Source organism: Bombyx mandarina, chromosome 25 (assembly GCF_030267445.1).
Source record: "Bombyx mandarina strain Sakado chromosome 25, ASM3026744v2".
Lineage (NCBI taxonomy): Eukaryota > Metazoa > Arthropoda > Insecta > Lepidoptera > Bombycidae > Bombyx > Bombyx mandarina.
The window spans coordinates 9,649,083-9,668,013 of NC_143231.1; the positions used below are offsets into that span (position 1 = coordinate 9,649,083).

The following is an 18,931-nucleotide window of genomic DNA, read 5'->3' on the forward strand; positions in this document are numbered from 1 at the left end:
CAATAAAATCACAGTTTATATAAGTTTTTAATACACCTGGAAATACCACAACAAACGGTAAGTTGCAATATTCTTATTTTAAATACAATATTTCGACAAAATAAAAAATGTATATTTTTTCCTTTCTTTTTGGGGAAAATTGGGACGTATGTAGGGTAATTTGGAACAACACTGGAAAAATTAGGGACGAGAAAACACAAAATTGGAACGCCAAAAGACAAAATAGGGATGGCTTGTTAGGGTTGTCACTGATATCTTATAATAGATTTTTTAGCCTATACTATCACTTAATTGCGTGATGTAAAGAAGGTTAATGTGTTTATCAGTTAGTTTATGTAAGTATTATAGGTAAAAGAAAAGTATATATATAATTACTTTTTTTTCGCGACATTTACCTTGTAATATCTGCCCGGTCGTATGTTCTTTATAGCAATAAAAAAATTTAAAAGTTAAAAGAACTCAAACGAATCAAAACTTTTGTTATTTCAGAATCTATTCACCCGTCGAATCATGATTTTGTTAACATTCACAACGAACACACACAAACAAAAACAGGCCTCAGATTTTAAATGTAACCTTAATTAAAAATCCGAGATATCCAATTATGAGTGAGTGAATTAATTGAGTTTAGTTATTTCGCTTAGAAATAATTTATTTTATTTTTGTTATTATTGGCAGTAATCAGATAAAGCTGTTTTTTTATCTTATTCAACTGATATCTTACTCTTGCTCAAAGATTATTTTGAAAATGTTGATTAAATAAAATTATATTATTGCATTTCCAGTCCTTTTGTTTTCAATTTTTTATTCTATTTTATGATTTTGTTTCAGAGTTGTGATTTTAAGGAAATTAAATAATAATTTTCTAAAATATAACATGCACATTTTTTTTTTTATCATTGTATTGTTGAATAACATTCACGTCACATCGCTTCGGAATAGAAACCAGCTTAATTTACACTATGTTGTGTATTGTGCTTAAATTATGGATTGTATTCATCATTTCGGTCCATATAAATAATTATATGGCACCTACCTATATATCGCAGTACTGCGAGTTGACAACCCTTACAAATATCCCAATTTAACCCTTAACCGTGTCAATTTACCCCGGACGCTGGGTAAATTGGGACGGCCATTATTTTACCGATTATTTCTTTAAAATGAATAATTAAAATAATGTAACGGTTTTTATCACCTAGGTACGTTCAAGACTCAACTTATTTCTTTGGTTGAGCAGTGACTATTTAATTGGAACTATTTTAAAATTCAATCTGAAGGTCGATTTTGTCCCTATTTACCCCATTGTACGGTAAGTATTCTTAAAATAAATGCCTGAATTTTATGACAATCTCGCAACACTGTAGACGTGTAATGTCAAGCTGACGTCATTGCTGTCAAACTCAAATCATGGTATCAATTCAACATTTCATACAAATAATCCAAACAAGAAATAATTAAACATTTCCCTCAATTATGGTGCCTTTGTAAAAATATGGTAATAAACAATTAACATGGAATGTGAATCGACTGAATTTAGCTTGCCTCCGGCCCCTCGAGGCTTGTGTTTTGATCGAAATGATTTCGTGAAGGTTTGTGAAGTGCTTATTGTTTATTCTTTACCAATACTTATTTTTTCAATATTTCAGTCAGTATTATTATATATTTCTCCAAAATCGCCGGAAAATATCTATTATTATATCTAAATCAGCCTATATTGCGTCCAATTAGATGCTACAAATTAATGTACTGAAATAGACACGTCAAATAATACCCGGCTATCAACATCTAAAAGTACAGAGATGTTAACTTGTAGTTATGATTTTAGTCTCGTCGTAATGATATTATAGCATATAGATAACATTGTAGATTATAGAGATCCAAACTACACTAACACAGCTTTTCAATCTATAATGTTAGTGTATAAGAGTTTTTATTAAACAACTCCTTGAATAGTGCTTCAACACTGAAATGTTTTGTTTTATCAAAATTCAATAATTGAGCTCTTAACATATTATTATACATTTTGTGATCAGATTCAGTTCTTTGTAGCAGATATTTACCTGACCTTTAACAGTTAAAAGCTTGATTTGTGCTATAGAAAATCAGAATTATCATTGATAAAGTGTAGAATAAGACTAAGTCAGTTGATATTTTCAATGAAATCACACTTGCTCATTAGTTGTTATCTGATAGTTGTAGTTTGATAAAAATACCACTAAAGATATGTATGAGATATTGGGTTTATGATGTTAGCAAAACTCCATGAATTGGATCGTAAAAATGGTTAATTGGATTTACTTTGTACATAAAATAGTTTCCACAAGAACAAAGCAGAAATTTAAAGCTAGTAGTTTTAGTATGTAAACATTTTTTTAGAAAAAACTGATACATATTATACATACACTCATTTTAAGTCTACTGCTTTTTTTAACTGCAACTTATGATAACAATACCTGTTGAAAGTTTCTATGGTTATTTTTAGGTATCTTCATTTCTTTTTACATAATCTTTACTTACTGGTTGTTTTCATCATTCATCCATTACTTAATATAAAATTGAAATATTTAATTAAAATACTAAATGACTTAATCTCTTGCAGACAAATTTTTCTGTAGATAACTTCTTAGCAGAGCATCAGGATGTAGCTTCACTGGAAACTATGAGGGATGACCTAGGCATGTATTTAAAAGTTCTCAGATTGGCTATGATAGAATTAATAAATAAGGACTATGCCAATTTTGTTAATTTATGTGCAACATTAATTGGCTTTGACAAAGCTATAGCTAAAGTTCATGTGCCATTAGAACAGTTAAACAAGGATGTTCTTGTAAGTACTTATTCTTCTCTTAATTAAAAACAATGTTTGTAATTAGACTGCCTTGTTAGTGTAGCCATTGATGATACTGGTTAAAGTACCACACAAGGGCCAGGTTCTATATGGAGTCTAGATTTTTTTTTATTGCTTAGATGGGTGGACGAGTTCACAGCCCACCTGATGTTAAGTGGTCACTGGAGCCCATAGACATTTACAACGTAAATGCGCCACCCACCTTGAGATATAAGTTCTAAGGTCTCAGTATAGTTACAATGGCTGTCCCACCCTTCTAAACGAAACACATTACTGCTTCATGGCAGAAATAGGCAGGGTGGTGGTACCTACCCGTGTGGACTCCCAAGAGGTCCACCAGTAAATTAGTAGTAGTACTCATCTTATAGATTAATTTCAGGCACACAATAATAATAAATGGAATGAAGTGTGTCACATTTTTTGTTCACTATTTGCAATAAAGAAAATAATAATTAAAAAAGAATTTAATGTCACACAGCGATATTATTTAGACTTTAAATCTTAATTATTTTGTTATTGAAAATGCTTTCAGAATGTAAAACAAAGTCTAGAGGATGCTATGAAAGAAACTTCCATGTGGATGAGTCAGCGGCACAACTTACAAAGTAAAAAGCAGTTACTGAAATATTATAGCCAAACAATAAACAGTCTTAACACATTAGATAATGTTTTACAAAATATTACTGAACAGAAAATGTATGATAAAATTGTACTAGCCGATAGAGCTGCTATGCAGTATAATCAGTTAAAGTTTACCATAAAAAAATGTGACAATTTAGTAAAACTTGAACACAAAACACAATTTACTTATATTGAAGAAACACTCGTAAGGACCTTAAATGAATTGCTATTCCAATTCTGGAATGATGGAGATGAAGAAAATCTAACAAAAGCATTATTAACATTAGCAACTCTAGACCGGGTCGGTGATGTCGAGAAATTATTAAGAAAACAGGCAGTGGCTCCATTACTACAGGACATTATCAACGAATCAGCTTTGCAGAGAAACAAAGATGGCTTGTCAGGGATATATGATCTGGTCTTAGCACTTTTGGATACAAAATTTAAATTGCTACTTAGTATTACACAACATTCCAAACTGGCATTTCTTGATAAGAAATATAGGTTCCTCGTTAATTCTTTTTGGTGTGAAGTCGAGAATAGAATTGAAATTAATTTATCATCAATATTTGCACCTGGCAATCCTCAAACTTTTTTCAAAAGATATAATGAAAGTATGGAATTTATTAACAAATTTGAACAATATTGCCTTGCCGAAAATACAGTGAAACTATTTCGCGAAACTATAGAATATAAGAGTTTCAAGAGAAGATGGAATCTCCCAGTTTACTTCCAGATAAGATTTCAAGAAATTGCTGGTACTACTATTTTTATACTATATATTTTCTTATATTAAGAATAACTGTATAATATTGAAGACTCCTCAATCTGTTTACAGGTAGCTATGAGGGCTCACTACATAATGATCCCTTTATTGAATCCAGTGATGGTTTCATTTTGAAGCAGACATATAAATGTTGGTTAGCATTACAAGACTGTTGGTCTGATGGCATTTACATAAAAGCACTGGGACATAAATTCTGGAAACTCTCATTACAGTTGATATCGAGATACGCTTCGTGGGCTAGCTCTTATTGTTCTCAGGTAAATTAAATTATTAAGTCCACATGTTAACATAAAGTTGATTAAAAATTTCTTTATTTTCGTACTTCAAGTATTGATGCCCCGGCAATTATATCCTAAGTCCTAATCTGTACGTTATCTGTTTCTTTTTTACTCTCTCACGTGGCGACTAACGAAAAATACACGTAATAAATATATATAGAATAATGCTTTTTTTAAAAGTATGCAGGAAAGGAGCATGCTCCATTTTGAATAATGACGTCATATTTAGGCACGCCTTACACATTCAATACCAACAATCGTTTAACGGGAAAGACATTCAGTATCCCTCTAAAATCTAGCTGTAGCTTTAAATTTGAAAGGCATATTTATTATATATAATCTGATTTGTATTATTTCTTCAACACACTTAATTTTTTTAATCATACACCACTAAAGTTTAATAAATACAAAATTGTTCGCCTACGTAATTAACTGTGTATTCCAAACAATATGTACGCAATAAATTAATTATTTTGTGTTTTAGAAAGCATCATTACGAAAAGCAGAAACATTGAATGTAAATAAAAAATTGATAAACAACAGCATAAACATTTATGTTGACATCCACAACCTGGTGGAACGCCTGCCGTTGTTACTGCAATTGGTCGAGTCGAAATTAGAGATTGAAAATAACGAATTACTTAGAAAGAGTTTGCAGTCTTCCAAGGAGTCTTTGAGAGCAGTTCACAAGAGAATCAAAGAATTTATTATAAATGAATTGTATGATAATTTTAATGTACAGTTAAAACAAGTTAGCGATATACCGAGGTTGTACAGAAAAACTAACAGAAGTGTACCTTCCAAACCATGTGCGTACATAGACACCGTGTCCAATGCCTTAAGAGAATTTAATGAAGACGCCTCTATGAGATTGGATCAGTCGTTTTTGTCCGAATTATACGAGGATTTATTTAGTGTTTTGACCGTTTCGTGAGTATGAACCTTCGGGAATATTTATTAAATGGGCATTAAGAAAAACAAAAATTGTTATCACGTTTTCGTTTCACAGGTATCACCGGAATGTGGAAGACGTTTTAACATCTGTTCAGAAAACTGAGGATTCACTGAGAAGACTGAAACAAATCCGGGAAGTGGCGTCACAGCAAAACCCCGAGATCGGTATCACAGATGGCGATAAAATTCGCCTTCAACTAAAAGTAGATGTCATTTCTTATGGGAAAATAGCAGAATCGTTAAAACTCGATGTACATAGTGTTCAGAAATATACAGATTTATCCAATATGGTTACAGATGCTGTAAAAAATATAGAAATTAAATGATATGTCCAGTTATACAAGGTTTGTGTTTTATTAAATTTAATTTATCTGATTATTTTAGTTACTGATATTTTTTATTCATTTACTGCATAGTCTTCTGCAAACGAAACCCAACAGTTGTATTTTTTTGTTGTTTGTTCTTTTTAAGTTAATTGTCACGGCCAGGTGAAACTAGGGGAAAAATGAGAATTCAAAAATACATTTATTAATAAGTAAAAAAATATAAACAAAAAGTATAAATATCTATTTATTATAAATAAATCGTTGCTACCCAGTTATTATAGGCGCTACACACGGTAACTACTTAATATCATAAAGATTTACTTGTGCTTTTTAGCGACTATAAATGACATATTTATCCAATTTTTTTTTATTGTTTAAATGGCTGGACGAGCTCACGGCCCACCTGATATTAAATGTTTACCGGAGCCCATAGACGTCTAGTGTAAATGCCGCCACCCACCTTAAAATTACCCTAAGTACCTACCTAGTCGGCAGTTACATTTCCTATTCGATAAATCGTCAACTTTTTTACTCAATTTTATCGTGACTTTCTACCTCCCCACACATTGTACACAAATTGTAACATCTCTCAAGGTAGAAATGGAGTGGACTGTGACAACTGGACGACTTCATACAAAGTTACAACTTTCATTTGGAAGAAAAAGTTGAAAGATTAACATGATCGTAATAAAACTTCCCAACTGACTAATTGATCACTGTCAGAAAATCAAAGTAGATCTCGTCATTGATATTTAAATTGTCAGGCATCTTTTCCCAAAATTCTAATTTAAATGACTACGTTCATACTCAGGTCACATTATTTGGATTAAGAATTAAAATTCAATCTCGTTTTAATAAATACTGATTTCTATGAGCCTTGCATGATTTTCCTACTTTGGTGAGTTAAAGTTATAAATAATAAACACAACAACCTTTTTAACATAAACATGTATTTTCAGCTGAATAAAATTGTATGATTTGAAAAAATAGAAACCATTCACTTTTCACTTAACGTTAATAACAAGATAAAATATTTTTAATACTATTTTTGTGGAACAAAATATTTCATTATAGAGTTGGGTTTTGATTTGTTCTTTCTTGGACTACTTCTGGTTTTCTCAGAACTAGTAGGGTTCTTCCACATTGATTTAAGTTCCTGTTGCATGTCATCAGGGAGAGCACTAAACACTTCTTTATCAACATAACTTGGACAATCATTACAAGCTCCATCCTCTAGGTCCTTCATAGAATCTGAAGCATCAGAAAAGTTGTCTTTAGCGGGGCTTGCTCGAGGAGTAAGAGATCGATCTCTTGAATTTAACCTCAACTCTGAGACTTTTTCTAGCTCTTTAGAATTAAGTCTAAGTTCACCAACTTTCAGTTTACTTGGTGATGCAACTTCTTCCTTGGCTAGGCACCGCTTCTTTGCAATCCAATTAACTTTCTTAGGTTTTTTAGGTGATGGCTCAATTTCTGCATCAGAGAGATCTGTAGTGGTACTGCTACTTGGAGATGCAGCAGAATAGTCCATTGAAGTAATTGAAGCGTCACCATCATTTTGTAAGTTGAGAACTGACTGAACAGAAATGTCATTCATTAAGTAGTTTACAATGGAACTCCGGCCTGTCATTCGTTCTTGGAACTTGGTAAACGCTAGTCCCACCAAAGTCAAATGGAATGGTTTAGATAAATCAACAAGTTTAGTGAATAATCTCATTATTATGGCCATCAATTTTTGCTGACCAGCTTCTGTTACAGTCAACACACCACTGCTTAGTGTGAAGATAGATGGAGAAATCTGACTTTGTCTTGATTCCCTATGACTGCTTAATCTTTTAGCATCCTTCTTACGTAAAGTTACCCTCACCGAAACTGGAATGCGACCATCTTCTCTTACAAGTACTAATAATCTCTGTAGCAGAGCAGAGAATTTATCCTCCACCTCACTTTTTACACTTACAGTTTTGAAACTATCCTCCAATCCTATGCTCTGAGGTTTTCCACTTTGCTTTACTGGAGTATTATCCTCTCCTAAACTTAAACTTTTCAATCTAACAGCCATATCACTGCTGAAATGTTTTTTCAGAATCTCTAAAGGAGCTTCTTGTAAGTCACTGACCGATATTATCTTCTGAGAAATTAATGCTTCCATTGTTTTGGAGCCAATACTTGGAATGGACCGGACACTAGTCAGAGTAGACATGTAATTGGCTCCATGTTGAGGAAATATTGTGGTCTGGTTGTTAGGTTTATGCAGGGGACAAATTAGTTTAGCCAACAACTTGTTGTGAGCTATTCCGGCACAAGTTGTGTAACCCAACTCATCATAAATTTTCTTCCTCATTTCATTTGCAATTTGTGATGCTATTTTTAGTCTGTTGTGACAACCACATGGGCATTCAGCACTCGGTTCACTATATAGCTGGCCCATAAATATGAGATCATTTAAGTTTGCATTTTTTAATTTTTCCTCCACAAGACTTGTCACATCAATGAAATTTTCATCCATTCCAAGTTTTTCAACGGGACACCGCCAACCTTGCAACACTAAAAACACCTTGCCTGATGCAGTTCTGTAACTATGTAAATCCTCACCATTTACAAGTTTCAAATTTGGACAAACCTTAAGTGCGTCAGTAACGAGCATACATTTACTAACTCCGTAGTTCCTTGCCTCGTAATTACTCGTCACTACAATGTTCTTCTGTTGGATACCGAGCGGTACATCACGGAGTTCGGGGTTTCGCACCATTTCCACTTGCGCGTAGAAACAATCTAAATCAATATGTATAATGCTCTTGAAATGTTCACCATCAATCTCGTTACAAGTGGAACAGCTCGATTCCATGTTTCTGTAATGTTAAAAGACATTTCACTCAGGATTTACTTTGTTCTAGTGCTGTTTTAGTAGTTGTATTATGTTGTGACGAGAGATTGACAAAGAACTTGCCTGTCGTCCATGTTCGTATCATTGAAAGCTGTAATAAGTTTTGCTTTCTTTAATTTGTATATTTATGTTATTTAATAATTGTTTTCTTTCATCAAATTTACAAAATAGTGAAACTAACAATCGGGCAATCGCGACACATCAACAGACTTAGTGTTGCAACATGCAAATATTTATATGAAATAATACGTCAAGTTTACATTTAATTTGTCTCGTTATCGACTAAACTTCTCAGAAAATTTTATCATAAATAAAACTATGGTCAGCCGGCACTTAGTGACTTCAAATTAGAATTAATGAATAGTAAAATAGCTTTGGAACCAACTGTTCTACAATTTTACCAAAATTAATAATTTAACCTTACAAATGAAAATAAGTTGATCATCGACTAATATCTACTACAAAGTTCCTTTTGGATAGACTAGGTATAAGAGCATAAATTATTTAAATCTCATACGAGAATATTGTGTCGGCTTAAACGTCTTATTACCAGGTCCAAAAATCTTCAAAAAAAAGAATATTTTGTTGACAATTTGATGAAAGTGGGAGTTCGTTTCAATAAAATTGTGATACATACATACACACAAACCAGTTTATTAAACAAATATTGCGCTATTTATACTGTTATGAACATTTAAAACAGTCATGGAAGGCTTACCAACAGGGGATATTCAGACTAAATACCAAAAATTAGCCGCTGAGTATTCTAAAGTGAGTAGCAATCCATTGTTCGTGAAATTAAATGTTTCGTGACTAAGTTAATTCGGCACATCCGTTTTACAGCTGCGAGTGCACATCAAAGTTTTGAAAAAAGGAGTTCTCGATGAGCAAGCAAAGTCTAATGAATTGCGAGAGACTTTAAAGGCGAAAGAAAAGGCTTTGCGTAAAGGCGAATTGGAGATAGATTCTCTGACATTCAGGAATCAGCAGCTGACAAGACGAGTTTCCGTCCTCCAGGATGAACTGGATATATTACAAGTGAGTTTCCTTGACACTACTTTTAGAAATTATTAGGAATAGCGGTGTTAGTAAAAAAATGAATTATAATTCTGTTACTGCTGTTACCAATTCCGGTAAACTTAATTCAGTCTTATTTTATGCAGGACTCAGAGTGAAAATTCTAGTTTCATTTTATTGCATTTTATGTTGGTTACAGATAAAATGTACAAAAAAAACAAAAAGTAAAAATGAAGAAAAACAGCCCACAACAAGTAGCATGTTGGATTCAGGGTTACTACAAGAAGAACTGCAGAAGAAAATCATAGAAAATGCTGATATTTCCTCTCAGGTGCAAAACTATATTAGGAGAAAAAAAATTAGAAAAATTAACACAATTTTAATCTTCAATTTGTTCTATAGTATATTTGAATATCTTATTTGCCTAGGTGTCTCTGCCTACTTTTATAATTAAATCTCAGTATGCCAACATGGTATCTATAGTGTCTAATCTTGTGAGCTAAGTCCTGAAATTGTACCAGTACATTAGATAATCACATTCAAGTAAATGCTGTGTTGACATGAGCATCTGATAAGGTCGATAAATTTGCAGTAATACAGTAATCACAGATCAAATCTTCATAATTTAATACAGAAGATTTTTAATTAGCATTCAAATCAAATAGGAAGTATTATCTGGATATTACTGCTTATCCAAATGATACATAATACAAATAAATCATAAATAAATGATTTTCATACAATTTTGCTTTAGCTTGCAGACAAACATTTTGAGATATCTCAATTGAAAGCATCTTTAGAAGACTACCAGAGACACATAAGTGAAAGTGACAGTAAATATAAATGTGAAATAGCAAAACTAAAAAACAGAAATCAAGAATTACAGCTAGCATTAGAAGGTGCACAAAAAGAGAAGCTTGATGGGACCCCAAACAGGGTCAATGCACCATCTAATAGTCAACCGACAAGCTGTAATGGTGACTTCCTGTCGGAAGCAGGGAGTTTGGTAAATGCTTCAGTAAATTCTTATTTATAGGCAGTTTGTGGAGTATTTGAATATAAGATTTTGTTTCTTTTACTTTACAGTTTGGCAGTGAAGGGGGACTTTGTTCTGTAGATGATTTGAATGACAATGAACAAATTAGTGTTAAAGCACATTCCTTAGAACAGGTAAACATGCCCCGTTAATTAGGTTGCTCAAGTAATCAGGCTCATTCTAAATTGCTGTTTGTTTTAGGAAAACCAACAAATGAAATTGGAATTCGAAATTTTACGCTTAGAAAATGAGAGTTTAAAATTAGAAGTTGCAAAGTATGAATCTGCCTCGCAAAAAAGAAGAGGTGATGCGCATGATTCTGGTGATTTTAATGTATTTAGTGAAACGTCTATAGATGGGGAGGGGAAAGTTACAGGACTTTTAGGAAGTCTTGAAGTTCCATTTGTTTTGTCTGAAGAGACTAAAGCAAGAGAAGAAAGGATGAAGACATATTTCAGGAGCAAACTAAGTCAAATTCAGGTTGAAAAAGCAGAGTTGAAGAGTAAGACTGAACATTATATTAAAGAGGTATTTTAATATTGTCTCAAATTTTATGTAATAATGTGATGGTATAAACTGCTAATTACTTATAATGAGTTATCAAAGCTTTTTGAGCCCATTATAGGAAGACAAAAAGTTTGTGTCAATATTCCACGGAGAAATGCAACAGCAACTATATTAATTTCTATAAATTGTTGTTACTGTTGGTATCATATCGACGCTTGAAAGGCAAACGTGACTAAGCGACAATAACTGCTTTGTACATAAATGATAGACAATAACCATATTCGATGCGCAAAAAAAATATATTTCTAGGTCTATTAAAATCATTTCAATCCTACAGCTACTAGCTAGATTCTACTACAGCTAGATTCTTTAAAATACATTTTGTTTTCAGGTATTTCAACTTTAAATTAGTCTACTGTAAAGTTCACGCATTGTCGCTTAGTCACGTTTGCCTTTCAAGCGTCGATATATTTATAATAGGCTCCGTATATGATATTCTAAGTCTTAAAATTAAATCTAATTAAAAGAATGATAAACAGAAAAAATATTTGTATTTGTTTATGAACTCGTCCTCTTCACAGTGTGTATTCAATGGTAGTCAGTGTTTGAGATATATATCGATGCTTGAAAAGCAAACGTGACTAAGCAACAATAACTGCCTTATACATAAATGATAGGCAATAACCATATTCGATTCGCAAAAAATATATATTTCTAGGTTTATTAAAATCATTTCAATATTTCAATCCTACAGCTAGATTCGTTAAAAAAGAATTTTTGTCAGGTATTTCAACTTTAAATTAGTCTACTGTAAAGTTCACGCATTGTCACTTAATCACGTTTGCCTTTCAAGTGTCGATATACATGTCTAATAGTGCTCATATTAACCACATATAAAACCATTTTGTCAATTTATTATATGTCACACATGGCTGCTTTGTCCTTTTGTACATTCATTTTAATTATCTAGTTTTTTTTTTAAGTTAACCTATCAGATGTTTATGGTGTGCTCATGTAACAACGAATATCAACACTGCAGAATCAACTCTCTTTGTTTGTGGTAAAGGTTACAACAAAGTTTAAAAGTTATCAAGAATATTGCGTTTTCAGTGTGAGTTACTGAGGCTTCGATTCGAGGAGATGGAGCAGGACAAACAAATGGACAAGCATACATTGAATGAGAAACACAATACTATCAACAGACTAGTGAGTCATCGTATTTATAACTTCATATCTCTTTATAAAGTCTAGTTTTTAACATTAATACAATGGCACTGACAAAATATTTCTTAATTGACCTAGGTGGGTAGACAAACTGATGTCCTTTCTTTATCCCAATAAGGTATTCCTAAAGTTTTTTATATTTTTACATAGATGGAAAATTACTTTACTGCCCACCTAGTGTTGAGTGTTTACTGGAGCCCAGAGACACGACAAAGCTTAATACCAAAGTCCACCTTGAGAAATGAGACTTCAGTCTTCTGAAAATAAGAGTTGGTCTATCTTTGTCTTGATAGCCCACTGAGTTTCTTGCTGGATCTTCTCAGTGGGTCGCGTTTCCGATCTGGTGGTAGATTCTACGAAGCACTGCTCTTGTTAGAGCCAGTGTTAACAACACTCCCGGTTTGAGGTCCCATCAGGTCAATGTTAGTTTGGTGAATTTGGTTTATGGTCGTCGTGGCCTAACGGATAAGACGTCTGGTGCATTCGTATTGAAGCGATGCACCGGTGTTCGAATCCCGCAGGCGGGTACCAATTTTTCTAATGAAATACGTACTCAACAAATGTTCACGATTGACTTCCACGGTGAAGGAATAACATCGTGTAATAAAAATGAAACCCGCAAAATTATAATTTGCGTAATTACTGGTGGTAGGACCTCTTGTGAGTCCGCACGGGTAGGTACCACCGCCCCGCATATTTCTGCCGTGAAGCAGTAATGCGTTTCGGCTTGAAGGGTGGGGCAGCCGTTGTGACTATACTGAGACCTTAGAACTTATATCTCAAGGTGTGTGGCGCATTTACGTTGTAGATGACTATGGGCTCCAGTAACCACTTAACATCAGGTGGGCTGTGAGCTCGTCCACACAAAAAAAAAAAAAATCTAGAATAATCTCTCGAGGTTACTAGAATAGGTAGGAAAAAAATCCTTGATATCATATCTGTCATATCATACATTGGTAATTTGCAAACTACTCAAGTTTCAGCCAAATGTATAGTAACACTTTTCATATGATTATTATTATTATTATTATTATTATACAGATCATACAAATGGACCTAAATATTCCCACAGTGAAAGAGGAAATAGTAGCTTACAGCAAAAAATACCAAGCCAGGTTATCGACACACGTCAATAAATTGGCGTCGGACCTAGGAGGCACAGAAGCAGTGCAGTTTACTAGATTAAGGAGGCACAGTATACCTACCTTACAGAATAGAAATTAAATCTTACAATAAAAGATGAAGATGTCACTGGACATCTGATTCTGTTTATATCACTACTAAGATTAAAATCAGCCAAAGGAATAGCTCATTGTCAACTGAAACAGATCGCCATGAGACATTAAAACAAGTTTAATTAAGTTTAAGGCACGAAACGTAAATTGACGTGGGACTTTATGAATATCAGTTACAAGTTGATTTTTTTTTTCAGGAAGAAGAACTGCATTCAACATCTCACAACTACGAGGAGCAGATGTCTGTGCTGACAGAACACGTGGCCGGCCTCAACGAGCAGCTGACGAGGCAGCACGACGTGATACAACATCTCAAACACCAGCTCGCCAACAAAAGGAACTAGCTGAAGTTGTTCGTCAGCAGATACCAATCTGCCTGGAGAGTAAGGTGGCAGCGGTTCAAGTGAGATTGGGACTGTCAACATTATCTCCATTTGGGAGGTGAATAGGTAAAAAGCAATGAGCCTGTCTCCCCATACTAATGATTTTATAATATGAGCATCAAATATGGTATAGCCATACCGAAGACGATCAGATCGTTTTGTTGCTTAAAGAAAAAGGTGAATTATTATTCTAATAATTTAGGCCGAATTTTAATTAGTCAACATAGATGTAAACATCGTATCCTTGTTTTTTTAAAGTATTGTCGAACAACAAATTTAGCTAATAAAACAGCCAGCTTCTGGGCACATTTAGTATTTCAACTTTTACAACTAATTTTGTAAATCTTTTTTTAACACACTTTTATTAGCCTGGCCTGTACCTGTCTTTCTATGTTTAAACATTATAGAATTTTTTTAACGTGATTTTTATAAATTTGGATACGTCCGATTGATGCTTTAATATTTGAATACGAATCAATAACCGATGACGGTTTAATAATATTATAACTTTGGTCTAACTAGTATCACCGGTATTTAAAAAAAACTTTATATTTCAACTTGTTATCCGAAGGTAGGATCTGAAATGACGTATTATTTGAGCAAGTGACTTTTAAATTGTTTTTGTACAATTTCAGCATTCTATTGTTGCTACTAAACTAGGAACGCTTCTTTGCAAAATTGGATCCCATGTTTCGCCTACCTTTAGGAAGGCTATCAGAGTTCTGAGACATCAATCATTCCATTACATTATTTTTTACATTGTCGATCACATTCTGATGGTTGGACAGGAAAGGAAACTTCTTAGCATCTCACTAAATTCATCTGGATGTCAGTTACTTTGTTATCTCATCAAAGGGAAACTTTTCTTTTTTACCATTAAAGGGTAAATTGTTTGATATTTATTCCGAATATACTTAAAAGGGTCTTAGTATTTTTCCTGTTGAAATCTCTAGTTCTATTGAGTGTTTCAGCTACTGGTGGTAGGACCTCTTGTGAGTCCGCACGGGTGGGTACCACCGCCCTGCCTATTTCTGCCGTGAAGCAGTAATTCGTTTCAATTTGAAGGGTAGGGCAGCCGTTGTAACTATACTGAGACCTTGGAACTCATATATCTCAAGGTGGGTGGCGCATTTACGTTGTAGATGTCTATGGGCTCCAGTAACCACTTAACACCAGGTGGGCTGTGAGCTCGTCCATCCATCTAAGCAATAAAAAAAGCAACTTTTTGAGCAGGGGTACCATATATATTGGGGGGGTTTGTATATAAAAAGCTAATAGAACTTAAGTCTGCTTATCCCACTTATATTTTTACTGTTGACAAAGTCATAATGTACTCCACTTTTTAAAAAAAAGTTGTAATAATGCCTGAAACTTTTATTCAGCTATCTCTCAATTGCTTGATTTTGGATATCCATGGTAGTATGTGTTAAGTCTGATACTGTAAATTCCAAATATATTGAATGACTATAACTATTTTTTCGAAATAATCTTTGTAAAATATATATTAATCTGTTTGTCTGCCTACGAGAACTACATACATACATAAAATTCGTTTATTTGTTCCGAAGATTATCTGACAGATGAAAATTTAGCAAATCTCTTATTTATATTCTACTACCCTTCTTTGGTTGTCCCCTCTCTATTTTTACTCTGTTGTCTTCGCTGTTTCATCAGACACGCCGGGTTCTTCTTCTACTGTTTTCCTATATGTTTTGAAGGTAGTTGAAAACGTTGATTTCTTTTTCTACAATCGTGCTATGAATGAGTTACGGCTAATATTACAGTAATAAGGTAATGAATATAATATATTTATGTAATACAATGTTGATGAATATTGCATTGTAGTCTATAGTAGGTATTTTCTTCGTTTCTGGACTCATAGACATAATTATGACTACTGTTACATTTTGATCTCTCGTTTTTTTGAAGTTATACTTCTGTGGCGCGTAGCCATCATACAACGCAAGATAATTGACAGAAGCCTGAATCTCGCTTACGACATTTTCAAGATAAAGCGCATATATACAAGTTCCGAACAACAACATTTGGACCGTCGGTCTACCGAGCAATATCACCCGCTCGGTGGAAGATCTTCCCTTTGTCGTTAAGCCTCCCACACTTCTTTAGGCGCGATATGAAAAATTGATGAGAGTGAAATTTTACGATGCGCGCACCGTGACACAAAATTAACAGAATGAAGTTGCCCACTAAATCGCTCATTACAATACGACCGACGTAACTTAGAGAGTCTCAAGATAGCCGCAGGTGAACTTTCCGAACCGTACCGAGAATTACCGAATTTATACGATGTCAAGAAAAGGGATGTCCAATATCCGTGTTTGAGGATGTTGTTTAATCGATTTTTTTTCAAATAGATTAAAATTTAAATTAAAAAAAAGAAAATTAATAAAATTAAAGTATAACTTCTTACGCGCGTACATAAGTATACGCACCCTTTTTTTAATTGTTTTTATATTATTTCGGACGTTTCGAAATAATATAGTGAAATAATATAAAAACGCGAGATAAACCCATAAACTAGTTTTAAAATAACATGTTATTGGGGCGGTAAATTGGAATTAAAAAAAAATCGAACTGATTTCGCTGTGAGATTAAAAAGTAAGCAATCGTTTATATTTGAATAAAATGTTGATGTAGTTGCCGTTTATTCTTATATAAAAATATTAAATTCTATATTAAAGTCGTCGTGGCCTAAAGGATAAGACGTCCGGTGCATTCGTATCGAGCGATGCACCGGTGTTCGAATCCCGCAGGCAGGTACCAATTTTCTAATGAAATACGTACTCAACAAATGTTCACGATTGACTTCCACGGTGAAAGGTATAACATCGTGTAATAAAAATCAAACCCGCAAAATTATAATTTGCGTAATCACTGGTGTTAGGACCTCTTGTGAGTCCGCACGGGTAGGTACAACCGCCCTGCCTATTTCTGCCGTAAAACCATTGTAACTATACTGAAAAAATATAAATATCATTGTATTATTAGCTTATTTCGCTAAAGAATCCTATTACTTTTGTTTTGTTGTCTACAAGATAATTTTACAACGAACATCGTAATATGAGGTTTGGCAGTGTTCGACCAAAGCCTACATAATATATTATTAAAGTACTTGTTATTGATTAAACATTGTGGTTTGGTGATTCGCCTTTTACATTTTTATTTTAAAGACATGTTAAGTACAAAATAAGTTAATAAAATCGTTATTTATATGAAATCAGATAGATGGTTCTTATATCTTTATACATATATTCCTAAACCAATTTGATATTAAGTTTTCGGCGCATGGTCTAGTCTTAAAATCGCATTCCTATTTAGTATTGAACTGTTAATGATCTAGACGTAATGAGTATTAGGCCTAACTAGGTATCTGAAATTGTATATTAAATAATTTTACGTTTAGGCAATTCATAAAAAATTTCAGTCTAGTTTAATGATGCAAGTCAATCTGAATTCTGACTCGGTCGATCGACGAAGAACTATAGTGTCCTCAATATTAGTTGGAACTTCAGGAGACAGAAAATGAATTTTAAGATTTTCTTTTTATTATAATTTTAAATCACTTTAAGAGTAATGACAGAAAAACACGAAAATAATATCTTCAGTTCGTGATCCGACATATACAACTAAAGTACGCGTATGTGGTTCTAAGCGTGGGTTACCCTCCAACCAATATCCAGGATAGTAGGATCGATATTGCGTAACATTTGGATTTAGAACACACAACGAAATACCATAGAAAGTACAGGAGGTCTAACGCATCCTCAGCGTGCGTGGTTTCATCCTAATGTAGTTTACTGAAGATTAAACGTAGGGCTGTCACCCGACGAAGCGTTAGGGCTGCGCGTTTCCAAATTTGAAACTGAAGTTTTAAGTAACAAAGTATTCAACCATGGAGCAACCGTTACTGGAAAATGAAAATTCGGGTTCTGTATATGTATTCTGTAATACATAAAGTTGACATCACTAAATCGAGTGTCCGTATTTTACCGTGCTTGTATAATCAGTTTGTGGTGCCTGTTGTATTTAATATTTTTTACATTAATGTTTCCAAATGAATAGTTTTGCTTGTGTCGGGAGTAAGAGAGTCGTTCCCGGAAACTAAAGTAATGTAAGTTGGTAATGTCTTACTTATATTTAATAAGCGATGATAAACGATATTTTACTGTTTCGTACTGCACGCAATGTAAGAGGAAATGCGCGAGATACAACCGACACTTTAAAATTGTGGGTAGATAGAATAAAAAAAATCTTTGCTTAAAGATCCGATAACACATCCTTTTTTTAATTACTGGTTAGGTCAATTATTATTATTTTTCGATTATGTTGATGTAGTTAGTACAAAATTACTATTTCGGCTCCCGGAATCATTCTCTTTCTTACGCCCTTAGTTAGTAAAATTGTAATATTATAAAATGTGTATGTAAATTACTTGTAAAAACGAACCGTAATTTTTTGTAAGTTTTATGTCTACATCGTTTTAAAAATATTATGTATAAATCTGTGTTAATAAACGTGTGTATTTATTTACAAATGTAAATAAAGTAATTTCAAAGTAATAATTGTAGATTCAATGAACAGGAGTTTAAATAAAGCGATTAAAATAAACTTCTGCTCCGATTCATCTATACTAATATTATAAAGAGGAAAGATTTGTTTGTTTGTTTGTTTCGAATAGGCCCCGAAACTACTGGACCGATTTGAAAAATTCTTTTTCGATTAGAAGCCGATATTGTCCCTGATGAACATAGGCTACTTTTTTTAATTTTTTTTTTTGTTTCATGTGTGTTTTAATGTTTCCGAA

At 33.3% G+C, this 18,931-nt stretch overlaps 3 protein-coding genes across 5 annotated transcripts; 2 read left to right on the plus strand and 1 right to left on the minus strand.

Annotated features, from left to right (window-relative positions):
* The first annotated feature begins 1,358 nt into the window (after positions 1-1,358).
* On the plus strand, positions 1,359-5,834 carry Cog2 (conserved oligomeric Golgi complex subunit 2). Of its 2 annotated transcripts, none has more exons than XM_028178964.2 (6): positions 1,359-1,592; positions 2,603-2,830; positions 3,384-4,230; positions 4,311-4,516; positions 5,022-5,467; positions 5,547-5,834. In XM_028178964.2, the coding sequence occupies exons 1-6, from the start codon at positions 1,515-1,517 to the stop codon at positions 5,815-5,817; spliced, it is 2,076 nt and encodes a 691-aa protein (XP_028034765.2). In that variant the 5' UTR covers positions 1,359-1,514; the 3' UTR covers positions 5,818-5,834. The 2 variants fall into 2 exon arrangements, with proteins under 2 accessions (XP_028034765.2, XP_089594494.1); XM_089738368.1 differs by having other exon boundaries at positions 1,392-1,592; positions 2,603-2,678.
* A 916-nt stretch (positions 5,835-6,750) lies between these two features.
* On the minus strand, positions 6,751-8,992 carry PolI (DNA polymerase iota). Of its 2 annotated transcripts, XM_089738378.1 has the most exons (3): positions 8,768-8,927; positions 8,441-8,669; positions 6,751-8,364 (listed from the first exon to the last, which is right to left on the minus strand). In XM_089738378.1, exon 3 carries the CDS (start codon positions 8,324-8,326, stop codon positions 6,860-6,862), a length of 1,467 nt encoding a protein of 488 aa, XP_089594504.1. In that variant the 5' UTR covers positions 8,327-8,364; positions 8,441-8,669; positions 8,768-8,927; the 3' UTR covers positions 6,751-6,859. The 2 variants fall into 2 exon arrangements, with proteins under 2 accessions (XP_089594504.1, XP_028034775.2); XM_028178974.2 differs by having other exon boundaries at positions 6,751-8,669; positions 8,768-8,992.
* Positions 8,993-9,225: 233 nt separating this feature from the next.
* Positions 9,226-18,641, plus strand: LOC114246460 (uncharacterized). Its single transcript, XM_028178980.2, has 8 exons — positions 9,226-9,475; positions 9,548-9,742; positions 9,921-10,052; positions 10,476-10,727; positions 10,808-10,891; positions 10,959-11,285; positions 12,375-12,470; positions 13,921-18,641. Exons 1-8 carry the CDS (start codon positions 9,410-9,412, stop codon positions 14,065-14,067), a joined length of 1,299 nt encoding a protein of 432 aa, XP_028034781.2. The 5' UTR covers positions 9,226-9,409; the 3' UTR covers positions 14,068-18,641.
* The last annotated feature ends 290 nt before the right edge of the window (positions 18,642-18,931 follow it).

What these genes read in the sequence shown, in the direction of transcription:
- LOC114246460 (XM_028178980.2), top strand. Translation starts at nt 9,410, where the DNA reads ATGGAAGGCTTACCAACAGGGGATATTCAGACTAAATACCAAAAATTA. An exon ending in ATGAACTGGATATATTACAA is followed by an intron (nt 9,743 to 9,920) that starts GTGAGTTTCCTT and finishes TGTTGGTTACAG; the next exon opens with ATAAAATGTACAAAAAAAAC. An exon ending in TGTCGGAAGCAGGGAGTTTG is followed by an intron (nt 10,728 to 10,807) that starts GTAAATGCTTCA and finishes TTTACTTTACAG; the next exon opens with TTTGGCAGTGAAGGGGGACT.
- Cog2 (XM_028178964.2), top strand. Translation starts at nt 1,515, where the DNA reads ATGGAATGTGAATCGACTGAATTTAGCTTGCCTCCGGCCCCTCGAGGC. An exon ending in ATCGAAATGATTTCGTGAAG is followed by an intron (nt 1,593 to 2,602) that starts GTTTGTGAAGTG and finishes AATCTCTTGCAG; the next exon opens with ACAAATTTTTCTGTAGATAA. An exon ending in CTAGCTCTTATTGTTCTCAG is followed by an intron (nt 4,517 to 5,021) that starts GTAAATTAAATT and finishes TTTGTGTTTTAG; the next exon opens with AAAGCATCATTACGAAAAGC.